The following is a 17,400-nucleotide window of genomic DNA, read 5'->3' on the forward strand; positions in this document are numbered from 1 at the left end:
GAGTTTTAAGTTTGCTTGTGAGCAGGACAATGAAATAAATCTACACTACCAAGAAATTGTATCTTAAACTTAATAAAATCAACATGGACTAATCTAGTATCTAGAAGACCAATGTAGATTCGATATCGATACTCGACTTTTCGTATGCATGTTGTTTTGTCCACATGGCCTGAATCCTCTTTCTTGAAAATTGATGACTGAAGTTGGCTGTAACCAATTCTCATATAATCTGAAGAATGATTGTAGGTTTAAATTAATAGGCAGCAACTTTTAAAAATCAATGTAAGTGTGTTAGCCATATTAGGTGAGGTCTTATTTTAGCATAAATCAATACTTCAGTCTGTGTTAATACAAAGATGTATTTATATTTTTACATGTGGTATTCCTATCGAATGAATTTTTGAGTTACTTGCATTTGAGATATATTTATTTAAGACTATTGGATCACACATTTTTATGCTTCCTTTGCAGTTCATCTTATACATTGTTATATTAAGTCTTTTGTTTGATTGAACACATGACAAATCTTTATTTAATTTATTATAACTTTTCATGTGGTTTTATTATTTGAGTTTGATTGTCAAGTTATAGAAATTGTGTTTCTCATAAGAAGTCATATGTATATGTGTAATCTGGAGCGTTTTGACAACATAAATGTATTTAGCAGACTTTTAAAACCTGTTTTCTTTCATCCTGATGTCCTTATTCTCAATTTAAACGCACAATTAATGTGTTTATGTGAAAAAAAATCAAATAAGCAACTCGCTCTCACCCTCTTACACAACCTAACAAAGAAATAGAGTTTAGAGCATTTCTGACATAGGATAAAATTGTTTTTCAGGTCAAGATTATCTACAAACGTAACAACACATTGTTTGGTTGCTGCCCCTATAATGTAATTTTAAGGAACACCGATTTTTGCATTTTTTTATGTTGTTTATTGACGACAAACCATTTTCTATATTTGAAAATGCCTGTACCAAGTCAGGAATATGACAGTTCTTGTCCATTCGTTTTTGATGCGTTTTGTCATTTGATTTTGCCATGTGATTATGGACTTTCTGATTAGATTTTCCTCTTGAGTTCAGTATTTTTGTGATGTTGCTTTTTGGTATGATATATACTTTTTATACTGACAATGTAGACAAAGGTGTATTCCCCTTTACTATTTTTGAATTATTGGCTTCTAAACACTAATTCACTGATATTTTCCAATATCTACCAGGCCTCTTGTTTCAATTTCATCAACCTTGCAGTGCAAATGGAGTGGGAAACAAAAATCAAACATTCACTGATAGGTAAATACTAGTAGAAAAAATGTTTCTTAAAGAATAAATTTAATACAACAAATCATCTGTAAAGTGATCCACATGCTCTGTGTTGATTTTTTTTTTTATCAAAGTCAAGATTTGGTAAAATTTAGTAACAAACTCATAAGTAAATAAGCCTGCAATTAACAACCACTGAATGATATATTTATTTTTGAAAACACATTATAGAATCATAATCAATTTTAAAATGTAACATACTGGACTTAGATAAGTATATATTAAGTTCAATAATTTTAATAACATTTGAATGACATGAGATATTTTCCTGAATTTAGGTAGATTTTTGTTGTCGGAATATTTGAGATAGCATAAGCTGGCAAGAACTTTTTTGGTGTAGCTGTGATGAAAAATTGTAATTTTCATTTATGTGTTTATTATGTAGATGCATTTCCATTTCATGGACTTATACACTTCAGTCAACATGATAACTTATGCAAATCTATTCTGTTTATACATTGTACAAAAACATTTTACATTTAATTGATGCCAGTTTATTATTATATCATTATTTTTCTTTGAATAAGCTTATACATATAAACTATATTTATTGAAGTTGAATGAACTTATTTATATACACAATGAATTTATGGATTAAGATAAATTTGTAATTTTTGAATAAGCACTTATTTATTATTAATGCAGGCAACGGGTGAAATTACTTTTTATTTTGGAAATATTTTAATAGCAGATATATATATTTATAAACCGATTGAATTATTACTTTTTTTTTTTGCAGAAAATGTAATCAGTTTTTCGTGTTGATATGTAAACATTATAATTATAATTTTTATTCTTTATTATAATATTCCCATTCATGTATATGTTAAAGAAATAAACAATGTATATACTTGTAATTTTTGTTTATCATTTTGATTAATATTCTTAAAAGCAATAAAGATTAATTAAATATGAATCAAATGAATCATTCTAATTGATAATATTTGATTGACACAAGAAAATGTGGTATGATTGTCAAGGCTACCACGCTCCACCAGGGACTACATTATGTAGAAGGTCATTAACTAAAGGTTACAGGACAGTCTTTCCCAATGAGCAAACCAATCTTAGTTTTTAATTGAAAAGGAATAGAATCTGTTGCTGTTATTATTTAAAAAATCCATTTGTCTGACCCAAGTCAGTGTAATTTGTATGTCATGTTCTGATGAAGCCTTTGTTCTTCTTCTTTCATTGTCTTTTGAACTTGGTGTTACGAATAGATTTTCTATGTAATTTTAAGGGCCTGTTTATTTCTGTTACAAAACTATGATAACATGAATAGATATAAGTATAACCTTAATCTTATTCCTTGTGTTCCTTCTTGGTGTACACATTAACTGTACCTTGAAGTACTGACCAATATAATCTACAAACACCCAACCCTTGTGAGTACTAATGTATGCAACCATTAAGACTTTCAAAATGCTTTGTCTTCTTGGCATACACATTAACTGTACCTCAAGTACTGACCAATATAATCTATAAGTATCCAATCGTAGTGAATACTAAGTTGTGCAACCATAAAAATTTTAAAATGCTATGTCTGGTGGACGTACACATAAACTGTACCTCAAGTACTGACCGATATTATCTACAAACATACAACCCTTGTGAGTACTAATGTATGCAACCATTAAAACTTTCAAAATCCCCAGCCTTCTTGACATACACATGAACTGTACCTAAAGCATTGACCAATATGATCTACAAACATCCAACGCTCGTGAGTACTGAATTGTATGCAACCATTAAAACTTTGAAAATGCTTTGTTTTTTTGACGTACACATTAACTGTACCTCAAGTACTGACTGATATTATCTACAAACATGAACCGAAGTTAATATATGAATAGCGGTTTAGGGCGACCAGAGGTAAAAAACGTCAATGAATGTGTTTGGTGACCAGAAGTAACCAAAGTGAACGATTGTGTTATGTGAGCATTATAGTAAGGTGACCAGAGGTCAACATAATGAATATATGTACGAGGTGACCAGAGGTTACCAACATAAATGAGTGTGTTATTTGATCAAAGAATCATTGTAACTGGACCAGAGGTAAACATTGTCAATATGTGTTCAAGGTGAGCAGAGTTAACCTAAGACAACATATGAAGAGTGGTGTCTGATCACCTTAGTCAATATTGCTAGTGTGAACAGTGTGTTACTTGCTATATTTTTATACCCTTCCCAAATTTGTTTCTTCATGTTTTATGACATAAACTACATTTGTAAAAAATTTTGGGTCATGGATTTTGAATTAATGTAATCACTCCTTTTGTAATAGCAACGTTGACAGTTTTGTGAACTTCTGATGAACAGACTCTACAGGCGAAAGGACTCAGTCTAACATGTATCAGGGGAAACGAGTACCAATTAATGTTAACGTTAAGTAGACACAGCCTGTTGGAAAGTTTTATTGTAATTTCTATGATAGAAAAAAAGAAGAATATTGTTCCAATCAAGGGCCCTTAAAGTACACATAAAAAATGCATCATGATTTGTATATGCATTTATCGGTTAGAAAGCAAAATTAAATTTGAAGGTCCCATCCAAAGGGTGAAAATAGAGGAAGCAAAAGGAGGTGTTCCACGCGGAATATTTGTATTTTATGAACTCTTACGTACGGTGACCTATAGTTGATAATGTCTGTGTCATTTTGGTCTTTTGTGAATAGTTGTCTCATTGGCAATCCGTTGAAAGTTTGCAAATATCCTTATGACCAAATTACACGGATGATAAATATTCACCATTTGTTACGTTGCCGTGTTCTAAGCGTATACATGCAGGTCATGAATTAATTTGTTGAATGAAATCAAATTGGAGCTTATAATTCTTCTATACAACAAGTATTGTTGACCTATTGCTTATAGTTTAAGAAAAATTGACCAAAACACAAAAAATTAACCTGAGCAATGAACCGTGAAAATGAGATCAAAGTCAATTAAACCTGCGAGACTTTATTTAGAATATCGTTGATCATCTCAACGAGATTGATTTTCTCGCTTGAACCGGGACGGCGAAATCGAGAAAGGCAATCGAGTTGAGATGACCAATGATAATCTGTTTATAGCTATTCTAGCAACGCCACGTGCCTGCTTAGTTTTTAGCTATAATTTTCCTTCTCAAGCAAGTAGCACGAACTGAAAAATTATCACAAAAAAAGATCAAAGGCAAAATGCACAAAATAGCGATAATGACAAATACATAATGATATATTTGCATACAACAAATAATAATATTAACGGTACCAATTTTCTTGCACCAGATGCGCATTTCGACAAAACATGTCTCTTCAGTGATGCTCGTGGCCAAAATATTTGAAATCAAAAGCTTATATAAAAGATGAAGAGCTATAATCCAAAAGGTCCAAGAAGTATAGCCAAATCCGTTGACCTATTGCATATAGTAATAGAAAAAAAGACCAAAACTCAAAACACTTAACTGTAACCACTGAACCATGAAAATGAGTTCAAGGCCAATTGACACCTGCCAGCTAGACATGTACACCTTACAATCATTCCATACATCAAATATAGTAAACCTATTGCAAACAGATTAAGAAAAACAGACCAAAACACAAAAACTTAATTATAACCATTAAACCAAGAAAATGAGGTCAAGGTCAGATAACACCTGTCAGTTGGGCATGTACACCTGACAGTCCTTCCATACACCGAATATACAAGACCTATTTCTTAGAGTATCTAAGATATGGACTTGACCACCAAAACTTAACCTTGTTCCCTGATCAAAAAATGAGGTTGAGGTCAAGTGAAATCTGTCTGACGGGCATGAGGATCTTGCAAGGTACGCACATACCAAATATAGTTATCATATTACTCATATTACTAGTACTCTTAATAGGAGAGAAATTAACATTAAAAAAAAATCTTAACTATTTTCAAGTCGTCACACAACCATAAAAATGAGGCCAAGGACAATGGACATGTGACAGACGGGAACTTCGTAACATGAGGTATCTATATACAAAGTATGAAGCTTCCAGGTCTTCCACTTTCTAAAATATAAAGCTTTTAGGCAGGTAGATAACGCCGCCACCGAAGTCGCCGCCCTATCCTTGTAGCGAGCTTTCTACGACATGTGTCCCAGGTTCGACAAATACCTGAAACATATCTTCTAGCATACATTAATGTTTAACTACCTTTCGATTGCTGTTCTTCATTCTACAATAGCTATTAAGACATCAAACTTCATTATAAAATGAGAACCCTTTTGTTTCAAATTGTTAGTGTGCATAGTAGAATAAGCCACGAAGCAAGAGCCCCACGTGAGCTGTGGTCTGTTGATGAAGTGGTAGTAGGTTCTTCTCTAAAAAAACGATTACTTTTAGCCGTCGTGAAGAAGCTCAATGGAATTTACATTATATTTTGGAGAAATTGTCTCTTTAATGATGATAATTCAATAAATGGAAATAAACTAAGAACCTACAGAAAATTTAAAGTAAAGTATGAACTAGAAAAGTACCTTATATTGAATTTAGATAAAAATGTTACAAAAAATTATGCTAAAATAGGAATAAGTAATTATAGTATGTTGGCTGTTGATCGCGGTAGATACAACAAAACAGCTTTAGAAAATAGAATATGTCCTTTATGCCATAAAGAGGTGGAAGATGAATTTCATTTTATCATAACATGTTCAGAAATTAATAAAACTAGGATCAAAATGTTAGATGAAATTTCTAATATTGTCCCCTGTTTTAATAAATCAAGATTTTTTAAAATTTTTATACGACCGCAAAATTTGAAAAAAATTTCGTCGTATATTGCTATCACGTTGGCGTCGTCGTCTGCGTCGTCGTCGTCGTCGTCGTCGTCGTCGTCCGAATACTTTTAGTTTTCGCACTCTTACTTTACTAAAAGTAAATAGAAATCTATGAAATTTTAACACAAGGTTTATGACCACAAAAGGAAGGTTGGGATTGATTTTGGCAGTTTTGGTCCCAATATTTTAGGAATTAGGGGCCAAAAAGGGCCCAAATAAGCATTTTCTTGGTTTTCGCACTATAACTTTAGTTTAAGTAAATAGAAATCTATGAAATGTTGATACAAGGTTTATGACCACAAAAGAAAGGTTGGGATTGATTTTGGGAGTTAAGGTCCCAACAGTTTAGAAATTAGGGGCCAAAAAGGGACCCAAATAAGCATTTTTCTTGGTTTTTGCACCATAACTTTAGTATTTATAAATAGAAATTTATGAAATTTAAACATAAGGTTTATGACCATAAAAAGAAGGCTGGTATTGATTTTGGGAGTTTTGGTCCCAACAGTTTAGGAATAAAGGGCCCAAAGGGTCCAAAATTAAACTTTGTTTGATTTCATCAAAAATTGAATAATTGGGGTTCTTTGATATGCCAAATCTAACTGTGTATGTAGATTCTTAATTTTTGGTCCCGTTTTCAATACTATAAGCAATAGGTCTAGTATATTCGGTGTATGGAAGGACTGTAAGGTGTACATGTCCAACTGGCAGGTGTCATCTGACCTTGACCTCATTTTCATGGTTCAGTGGTTATAGTTAAGTTTTTGTGTTTTGGTCTGTTTTTCTTATACTATATGCAATAGGTCTACTATAATTGGTGTATGGATGATTGTAAGGTGTACATGTCTAGCTGACAGGTGTCATCTGACCTTGACCTCATTTTCATGGTTCAGTGGTTATAGTTAAGTTTTTGTGTTTTGGTCTGTTTTTCTTATACTATATGCAATAGGTCTACTATAATTGGTGTATGGAATGATTGTAAGGTGTACATGTCTAGCTGACAGGTGTCATCTGACCTTGACCTCATTTTTTCATGGTTCAGTGGTTATAGTTAAGTTTTTGTGTTTTGCTCTGTTTTTCTTATACTATATGCAATAGGTCTACTATAATTGGTGTATGGAATGATTGTAAGGTGTAGATGTCTAGCTGACAGGTGTCATCTGACCTTGACCTTTTTTTTAATGGTTCAGTGGTCAAAGTTAAGTTTTTAGTTTTGGTCTATTTATCTAATACTTTATGCATTAGGTCAACTATATTTGGTGTATGGACATATTTTATGATCTTTATGTTGGTTAGGCTGGTTTAATTTGACTTTGACCTCATTTTCACGGTCCATTGCTAAGTTTTAAGTGTTTGTGTGTTGTGGTCTGTTTTTCTTTATTTATAAGCAATAAGTCAACTATATTTGTTGTATTGAAAAATTGTTAGCTGTACATGTCTGCCTGGCATGGTTCATCTGACCTTGGCCTCATTTTCATGGTTGATTGATAAATGTTTCCTTTTCTTGGTTAATGTTGAGTTTATGTGACAGTTGTAATAAAGCTTTATATTTAGGTCTATCAAGATAGTATCAGGAATTAGTAAAGAAGGCGAGACATTTCAGTGTGTGCACTCTTGTGGTGTAGTAAGATAGTACTTTAATGTTAGATGGGCTATCTATTGAACCATGCTTGATGTAATTGGTTTTTTTTTGTGTAGCGCGATAGTACTACGATTTTATATGGTATATCTATTGAAACATGCTTGGTATATTTGGATTTTATTGTTTAGTAAGATTGTACTATCATGTAAGATGGTCTATCTATTGAAACATGTTTGGTATATTTGGTTTTTATGGTGTAGTAATATAATTATATGATGTTAGATGGTTTATCTATTGAAACATCCTTGGTATAATTGGTTTTTATTGTGTAGTAAGATAGTACTATAATGTAAGATGGGCTATCTATTGAAACATCCTTGGTATAATTGGTTTTTATGGTGTAGTAAGATAGTACTATGATGTTAGATGGTCTATCTATTAAAACCTGCTTGGTATAATTACTTTTTATTGTGTAGTAAGATAGTACTATGATGTTAGATGGTCTATCTATTGGAACATGCTTGGTATAATTGGTTTTTATTGTTTAGTGAGATAGTACTACGATTTTTTATGGTATATCTATTGAAACATGCTTGGTATAATTGGTTTTTATGGTGTAGTAATATAATTATATGATGTAAGATGGTTTATCTATTGAAACATCCTTGGTATAATTGTTTTTTTATGGTGTAGTAAGATAGTACTATGATGTTAGATGGTTTATCTATTGGAACAGCCTTTGACCAAAGGGTCAAAAATTAAACTTTGTTTGATTTCAACAAAAATTGAATGTATGGGGTTCTTCAATATGCTGAATCTAACCATGTATTTAGATTTTTATACGACCGTATATTGCTATCACGTTGGCGTCGTCGTCCTGCGTCGTCGTCGTCGTCGTCCGAATACTTTTAGTCACTCTAACTTTACTAAAAGTGAATAGAAATCTATGAAATTTTAAAACAACGTTTATAACCACAAAAGGAAGGTTGAGATTGATTTTGGGAGTTTTGGTCCCAAAATTTTAGGAATTAGGGGCCAAAAAGGGCCCAAATAAGCATTTTCTTGGTTTTCGCACTATAACTTTAGTTTCAGTAAATAGAAATCTATGAAATTTTGACACAAGGTTTATGACCACAAAAGGAAGGTTGAGATTGATTTTGGGAGTTTTGGTCCCAAAATTTTAGGAATTAGGGGCCAAAAAAGGGCCCAAATAAGCATTATTCTTGGTTTTCGCACAATAACTTTAGTATAAGTGAATAGAAATCAATGAAATTTAAACACAAGGTTTATGACCACAAAAGAAAGGTTGGGATTGATTTTGGGAGTTGAGGTCTGAACAGATTAGGAATAAGGGGCCAAAAAGGGCCCAAGTAAGCATTATTCTTGGTTTTCGCACCATAACTTTAGTATAAGTAAATAGAAATCTTTGAAATTTAAACACAAGGTTTATGACCATAAAAGGAAGGTTGGGTTTGATTTTGGGAGTTTTGGTCCCAACAGGTTTTTAGGAATAAGGGGCCCAAAGGGTCCAAAATTGAACTTTGTTTGATTTCATCAAAAATTGAATAATTGGGGTTCTTTGATATGCCTGATCTAACTGTGTATGTAGATTCTTAATTTTTGGTCCCGTTTTCCAATTGGTCTACATTAAGGTCCAAAGGGTCCAAAATTAAACTTAGTTTGATTTTAACAAAAATTGAATCCTTGGGGTTCTTTGATATGCTGAATCTAAAAATGTACTTAGATTTTTGATTATTGGCCCAGTTTTCAAGTTGGTTTAAATCGGGGTCCAAAATAAAACTTTGTTTGATTTCATCAAAAATTGAATAATTGGGGTTCTTTGATATGCCAAATCTAACTGTGTATGTAGATTCTTAATTTTTAGTCCCGTTTTCAAATTGGTCTACATTAAATACCAAAGGGTCCAAAATTAAACTAAGTTTGATTTTAATAAAAATTGAATTCTTTGGCTTTTTTGATATGCTGAATTTAATCATGTACATAGATTTTTGATTATGGGCCCAGTTTACAAGTTGGTTCAAATCAGGATCCAAAATTATTATATTAAGTATTGTGCAATAGCAAGAAATTTTCAATTGCACAGTATTCAGCAATAGCAAGAAATCTTCAATTGCACAGTATTGTGCAATAGCAAAAAATGTTCAATTGCACAGTATTGTGCAATAGCAAGAAATCTTCAATTGCACAGTATTGTGCAATAGCAAATATTTTCAATTGCACAGTATTGCGCAATAGCAAGAAATATCTAATTGCACAATATTGTGCAATAGCAAGAAATTTTCAATTGATTGGAGTTATCTTTCTTTGTCCAGAATAGTAGTTGAATCAACTTAAATCATTGTTTTATACAATGCACAATGTATATTCACTTTTACTACCAACTGATAAATTAAAACACTCTTTACCATTCAGTGATAACAAGCACTTTTTGTTACATTTTAATATTTTATGATGTATTTAAATGAGTAGTTATTGTTTCAAACTCCATTAGAAATTTGAATTGAGATCAGTTTTGAAAAAAGGGAAAGGGGGATGTGAAAAAAAAATGGTGGTGGTGGGGGGGGGTTAATTTTTCTCATTTCAGATTTCATAAATAAAAAGAAAATTTCTTCAACCATTTTTTTGAGAGGATTAATATTCAACAGCATAGTGATTGCTCAAAGACAAAAAAATTATTTTAAGTTCATTAGACTACATTCATTCTGTGTCCAAAACCTATGCTGTGTCAACTATTTAATCACAATCCAAATTTAGAGCTGAATCCAGCTTAAATGTTGTGTCCATACTTACCCCGACCGTTCAGGGTTCAACCTATGCGGTCGTATAAAGCTGCGCCCTGCGGAGCATCTGGTTAATATTTGGACCTGGTTATCAAATTGGTCCACATTGAGGTCTAATTAAAGGGATCTAAAATTGAACATGATTTGGTTTCATCAAAGATTTAATTCTTGGGGTTTTATGATATGCTGAATCTAACCATATATTTAGATTTTGGATATTGGACCATAATAGGTTTTTAAATGTCCAATTTGAAATTTTTAAGTTTTTATGTTTGAGTTGTTAGACCACATTCATTCTGTGTCAGAAACCTATATTGTGTCAACTATTTAATCACAATCCAAATTCAGAGCTGTATCAAGCTTTTATGTTGTGTCCATACTTGCCCCAACCGTTCAGGGTTCAACCTCTGCTGTCGTATAAAGCTGCCCCCTTCGGAGCATCTGGTTGATTGAGGTGCCAATTTGGGCATAATTGGTTTTTAAATGTCCAATTTGAAATTTTTAAGTTTTTATGTTTAAGTTCATAGACCACATTCATTCGTGTCAGAAACCTATATTGTGTCAACTATTTAATCACAATCCAAATTCAGAGCTGTACCAAGCTTTTATGTTGTGTCCATACTTGCGCCAACTTTTCAAGGTTTGACTCTGCGGTAGTATACAGCTGCGCCCTGCGGGGCATCTGGTTTGTTATTTTTTTGACTACTATAGAGCACTCTGCCACCAATACCCCAAAAGACATCAATCAGGTCTTCATAGGTGTGTGCATGACCTGATTTCAGTTTTTTTTAAGCCCCCCCCCTCCCAATGTTCTTTGGATGAAATTATTTTAATATATTAAAAGTCGCTTTTTTTTTATTTCATTATAAACTAGGGATCATTCTGATTTCAGTGATATCTAGTTTTATACAAGTATCTTTATTAATCCTTCCACCACTAAGGGTCACTCATGCATAGTCCCTAAAATATGATGTCATAGAGAAAAAAAATGTTGATTGCACCCTTGTGTAGGTGCACTCAACTCCAATCTTAATTAACTAGGGAAAAGTGCCATTATTGGATATTAATAAAAACATAAAAAAGAGAACTGTTTTGAACAGAGGATTTTATTTTATAGCTTAAAATACTGAAAGATTTGAACAAACAGTAAAATGATTCCATATTCTATAAAGAATTTGTGTTAGCATTTATAAGAAACATGATGTAGATGTTCTGGAAATTAAGTCTTACGAAAACAAAGGTCAAAAGACTGCTACTATAGTTTAATTCAACTTGTTTCATATTGTACTGTACAATGCACGCAAGTGACAAAATCCTCGTGTGTAAACTGTTAAAAAAGCGTGTATTACACGCGAATATCATGTCACTTGACATGTATGCCTGTATATCATCTTAAGATGGTACCTAACACTACAGGGAGATAACTCTGTAAAATCAGCAGAACGTTTTAATGACGTTGTGTTCATAAGGGAGGGCCCTCATGGGGTTTTTGATTATGTGATTACTTGGCCGTTTTTTTAATGATTATTTGATTATTAAGCCAAATATTTCATGATTATTTGATTACCTAGGACTGTATTTTTAGTTTATGATTATTTGATTACTAACGATAAGCAAATATTTAATGATTATGTGATTATATTGGCAAAAAAATGGTGATTATGTGATTACTAGGACCCCCCCATGAGGGGCATCATAAGGGAGTATTAAGCTTCTCAATGATCAAAATAAGTGTTTGTCAAACTGCTATATAACCAGTGTAATTTTTTCTGATCAAACGGTTGGTTCAAACTTTTTGAAATTTTTATATTTTTGTCAAAGGGTCAAAGTAAATACTTTGTCAACATTTTAAGAAAATTAAAGGAGCCAAATTAATTTGAGTTAAAGTGTTGGGTACCACCTTAACGAATTTATATCACAGGTTCTACAGCAGTAATATTTTCCCCCAAAAAAGGCCTTACAGATACTTTATGATGACTGATTTTTGTAGGACCTTGCTTCAAGTAAAAATAAATTGCAAAGATGGTTGAAATAAAAGCATATTTTGATTCACTAAGTAATTTAAATTTATTCATAAATATATTAATCCTTGTTCTTTACAATTTTAATCTTTTTTTCATAGTTGGTCCTATGGAGTATTGTTGTGGGAGATATTTACACTCGGAGGGAATCCTTATCCATCTGTACCTGTGGAAAGATTATTTGAACTTTTAAAAGAAGGTCATAGAATTGGCAGACCTCCATATGCTTCAGAAATAATTAATAAAACGATGCAGTCCTGTTGGCATGAGAATCCATCAGGGCGACCATCTTTCAATAACCTTGTTATTGATTTTAATAAAATGTTGACCTCTATGGACAACAGAAGTGAAGTAAGTATTTATTCTATAATTATGGAATTATCAGAAAAAATAAATAGTCAAAATGGTTTTTTTTATAAATTCATTTAAAGTTTGATATTTACTTTATAAATCTTGTTCTCAAATATATGTCTATATTATACAAATGTCAGTGTAATTTTGTATGTATTTTCTGTTAGGCCAGGGTTTTTCAATTTTGCTGGTTTACATATTTTTCACATTAAAAAGTCAGGTTGGTCGGTAGGAAAAAAAAGTAAAAAATATCTTTCAAGACCACAAATATGTAAAAAAAAAATATCTTTCACATTTCTAACAATATGAGTGGTATGCTATTTTGTCATCATTTCTTAAATTTGTTATCCTTGAAATTTAATTACTCAACGGTTATAAACAAAAAATGTATGGTATCCTCATCCAAGTTTTGTCTACAGACAAAGACAACATTATATTGTCATTTCACAAACAGATCCTCATAGTTGTCTTCCTGGAATTCATCAGTTGTCATGCATTCCTGTTTGAATATCAATAATGGAATTTTGGATCCTCAATGCTATTCAACTTTGTACTTGTTTGGCTTTATAAATATTTTAATATGAGCATCACTGATGAGTGTTATGTAGACGAAACGCGCGTCTGGCGTACTTAATTATAATCCTGGTACCTTTGATAACTATTTGTTATCCAAAAGGAAGATTTTTGTTTTTTTTATTATTTATGAAACAAGAAAATTCCAAATTATTTTAACTTTAACTTGACGACTTCCACGTTTTGACAGGTTCATTTAATCTTTGAGGTGATACATCTTATTGAATTATGACAAAAAAGTGAAACAAACTTATTGTTATGGGTTTTGAACACAGGTTTCTCTCATCAAAATTATTTGGCTATTTTTAGCTCACCTAGCCTGAACTTTTACAAAAATCTCTGAAACTACTGGGCCAAACTTAACCAAACTTGGCCACAATCATCATTGGAGTAAAGTGTTTAAAAGATATAACCAAAATGGCCTCCATAGCTAAAAATAGAACATAAGGGTAAAATGTAGATTTGGCTTATATCTCTGAAACCAAAGCATTTACATCAAATCTGACATGGAGTAATATTGTTAATCAGGACAAGATCTGTCTGCCCTGACATTTTCAAATGAATCAGACAACCTGCTTATTAATTAGTAGTTTTAAGTAAACTTTGCCATTTTTAGCTATAACTAAAGTTGCAATACTTCTTCAAATATATTTTTTTTTCATTTCAGGAATATCCAAATCTAGATGATTGTAACAGTATACATCCCATCATATCATCATGATCATAGTCTCTCTCATGTACGAGGCATTCACTGACAACTGTGTTTTATACTAATAGGCAGTGGTTGTTTCATTATCTCAATCATCTAGATCGTCTTCCACATATTGAATTATACTTGACTTAATTGTTCAAAGAAGACAACCATGCATCTTATTCAATCTCATGTTTTTACAACAAGTGCTATAGTGAACAAAAAAAAAGTTTTTGTTGCTCTAATGTTCAACCTGTGCAACCTCATTGACACCAAAGACAAAGAAATACTATTAGAAATCCAGTGTCTGTGATTTTTTTTTTTGTGATTTGTGTTGACAAGGATAAATATGTTTAATCATGTAAAGTACAGGAACTTATTTCAAGTCATTTTTTAAATGGAAATGTCCAAAGTTTTTTGATGACAATTTATATCAATTGTGACGAAAATGCGTTCAAATGACGACGAACGAACTTCAAATTGTGATCTTTTGAGAAATAATGAAATTCAAATCAGCGAACTGTCCGGGAGTATTAAACAAATTATTTCGATCAAATGACGAAACTATACTCCTGGTTGTTGAAATGCCAACTGACTAATTTTACAGCAAAAATGTTCTTTTATAGTTATGATCTGTAAAATTTGCATCATTTTTCCACATTTTCTATATTAAATTTTACAACAAAATTAAGCTAACAATACACAGGATTGTCAATATAGTTTTTTCTGTTTTATCATTCTGAAAGTAGAAATTGTGCAGGCATAATACTGTTTTTTATTGGCTCATGCTTTGCAACATTATACACTATTTTATATATGATTTTGGTTATACTGTTGAATTACTTTAGTATACATTTCAATGAATACAAATGTACAAATTTTGATTATTTAGAAGAATGAAAATAAGTGAATTAAATTTTCATTTAAATTCATACATGTGTACATATTAAAGAAGCATAGCAGATGCAGTTTAGCAAGAGGAAATGAGAAGTTTTTGGTAAATGAAATGTGTTTAAGACAACCTTATGCTAAGCTTTTATCCACACACGGTACCAATAATAGCCAATTGCCTAAGGTTGCTTTGACCCGAATCCCTAGGTGGTAAAAGGTGGGACTATTTTAGTTGAGTTCCAAAGTTATGGTAGGGTGAAACAACCTCCTTTATTCTGCAATGCATAAAAAAAAAATCCCATCGGGAAAGGTTTTGTCCACACTTAGTTCAAATGATGGGACCAAGGTGGGTAAGGTTTTATAAGGTTTAAAGTTTGGGTAGTGTTACCACCTTCCAACTTTAATTTATCAAAAATTCCCTACGGCACAGCTTTGTCAACAATAAGTACAAATGATAGGGAATTACCTAAGGTTGTTTGGACCCAACGACCAAGATGGGTAAAGTGCTTTAACTTTTTTATACGACCGCAAAAATTTTAATTTTTTGGTCGTATATTGGTATCAGGTTGGCGTTGTCGTCGTCGTCGTCCGAATACTTTTGGTTTTCGCACTATAACTTTAGTTTAAGTAAATAGAAATCTATGCAATTTAAACACTAGGTTTATGACCATAAAAGAAAGGTTTGGATTGTTTTTGTAAGTTTTGGTCCCAACAGTTTAGGAATTAGGGGCCAAAAAGGGCCCAAATAAGCATTTTCTTGGTTTTCGCAAGTTAAAAGAATACATGTCAGTTTTCAAATCCCATGTACAGAATAAGGATAAATCATGGATATCTAAAAAAGAGGGACGAAAGATACCAGAGGGACAGTCAAAATGCCAACGAGGTTCAGGTTTTGCTTTTCTTATTTTAAATGCTTCATGGGAATATAATATACAGCATTTTTATATTTAGAGAGCTTATATTCTTCTGCATTTTTTAATCTCGTCTATAAATAAAACTAACCTTTGGAGTACATTATCATATAAAGATTAAAATAAATTGCAAAAAATACCAAGTAGTCCAAGATCAAGATATTTATAAATATCTTCGAAGTTGTGATTGAGAACTTTGTTTTCCTAAAACATATCTTTTTTGCAGTTTAGCAAGGTTCTTAAATTGAAGAAAATACAGTTCTAAAATTAACATTGTTGATCTCAAGTAAAAATTGAATGTATAGTAAAAAAAAAGGCAGTGGCTATTTGACTGGCAGCGGCAAAATAGCAAATTTGCTATTTAGCCGGCTCTAATTAAATTATATTTCACTGGAATTAAAATATGTAAAAACAATAATCAAATATGAGATTGCTCATATAGAGAATAGATAAGCAACAATAGAGCTGAAAAACGCTCAGTGGTCAATTGTGTGATTGAACAGTATTGAACATTTATTGAACATTTAAACATTTTGAGATGAACAGTTTTCGAATGATTTAATGTATTGTTATTCTTATCTGTTATTGATTATAGTATCTAATAAAAAAAATATAAATCTTTTGCAATTTTCTTTATACATATGCATGTGCTTTATGGTTTCAAAAGGGTTAGAAATGCGTTCATTATATATATTCCGGACCATATGAGTATTTTGACCATACGTGTATGGTCATGACCATATGCGTATACTCATATGGTCCGACCATACGCGTATGGTCGGACCATATGAGTATAATACTCATTTGGTTATTAACGGGCCGGACCATATGAGGTATATTTTTTTTCAAATTACATTATAAAAGAGGGACGAAAGACACCAAAGGGACAATCAAACTCATAAATCTAAAACAAACTGACAACGCCATGGCTAAAAATGAAAAAGACAAACAGAAAAACAATAGTACACATGACACAACATAGAAAACTAAAGAATAAACAACACGAACCCCAACAAAAACTAGGGGTGATCTCAGGTGCTCCGGAAGGGTATATAATGTTTCAATAATACAAAAACTTTATCTAAAAACATGACAATTTTTTAATTTTATAATCCAAAAACTTCGTAAAAATTGAATATTGATGACATAGTTAGTTTTCATCGCTAGTTACATTCGTGCATGTAGGCTTGGTTGACATTCACTTCCACATGGTATCATAGCTTTTTTGCATTTGCAAGAAATTTGTGCACGATCGTTTTCATTTACACATTTTGTTTGCGAGTGAAAAACAAGCCTTTCTTGCAGCTGCATACAGTGATACCGAGCTCTTTGGCCATTCCGATGTCTACGGTGTTTTTAAGAAGCTCTACATCTCAAATATCGTAACATGACTGCAATACACCATCTTCACAACACAACTTAAATAAACTAATTGAATGTTACTTTCCAGTGCAGTGACTTCTTATATA

General features: G+C 31.9%; 1 protein-coding gene across 1 annotated transcript; it reads left to right on the forward strand.

Annotated features, from left to right (window-relative positions):
- The first annotated feature begins 3,386 nt into the window (after positions 1 to 3,386).
- On the forward strand, positions 3,387 to 16,553 carry LOC143083424 (fibroblast growth factor receptor 4-like). The gene is made up of 3 exons (XM_076259670.1): positions 3,387 to 5,304; positions 12,616 to 12,865; positions 14,106 to 16,553. Exons 1-3 carry the CDS (start codon positions 5,300 to 5,302, stop codon positions 14,157 to 14,159), a joined length of 309 nt encoding a protein of 102 aa, XP_076115785.1. The 5' UTR covers positions 3,387 to 5,299; the 3' UTR covers positions 14,160 to 16,553.
- Positions 16,554 to 17,400: the final 847 nt, after the last annotated feature.

The sequence above is a fragment of the Mytilus galloprovincialis genome, chromosome 7 (assembly GCF_965363235.1).
Source record: "Mytilus galloprovincialis chromosome 7, xbMytGall1.hap1.1, whole genome shotgun sequence".
In the NCBI taxonomy this organism is placed as follows: domain Eukaryota; kingdom Metazoa; phylum Mollusca; class Bivalvia; order Mytilida; family Mytilidae; genus Mytilus; species Mytilus galloprovincialis.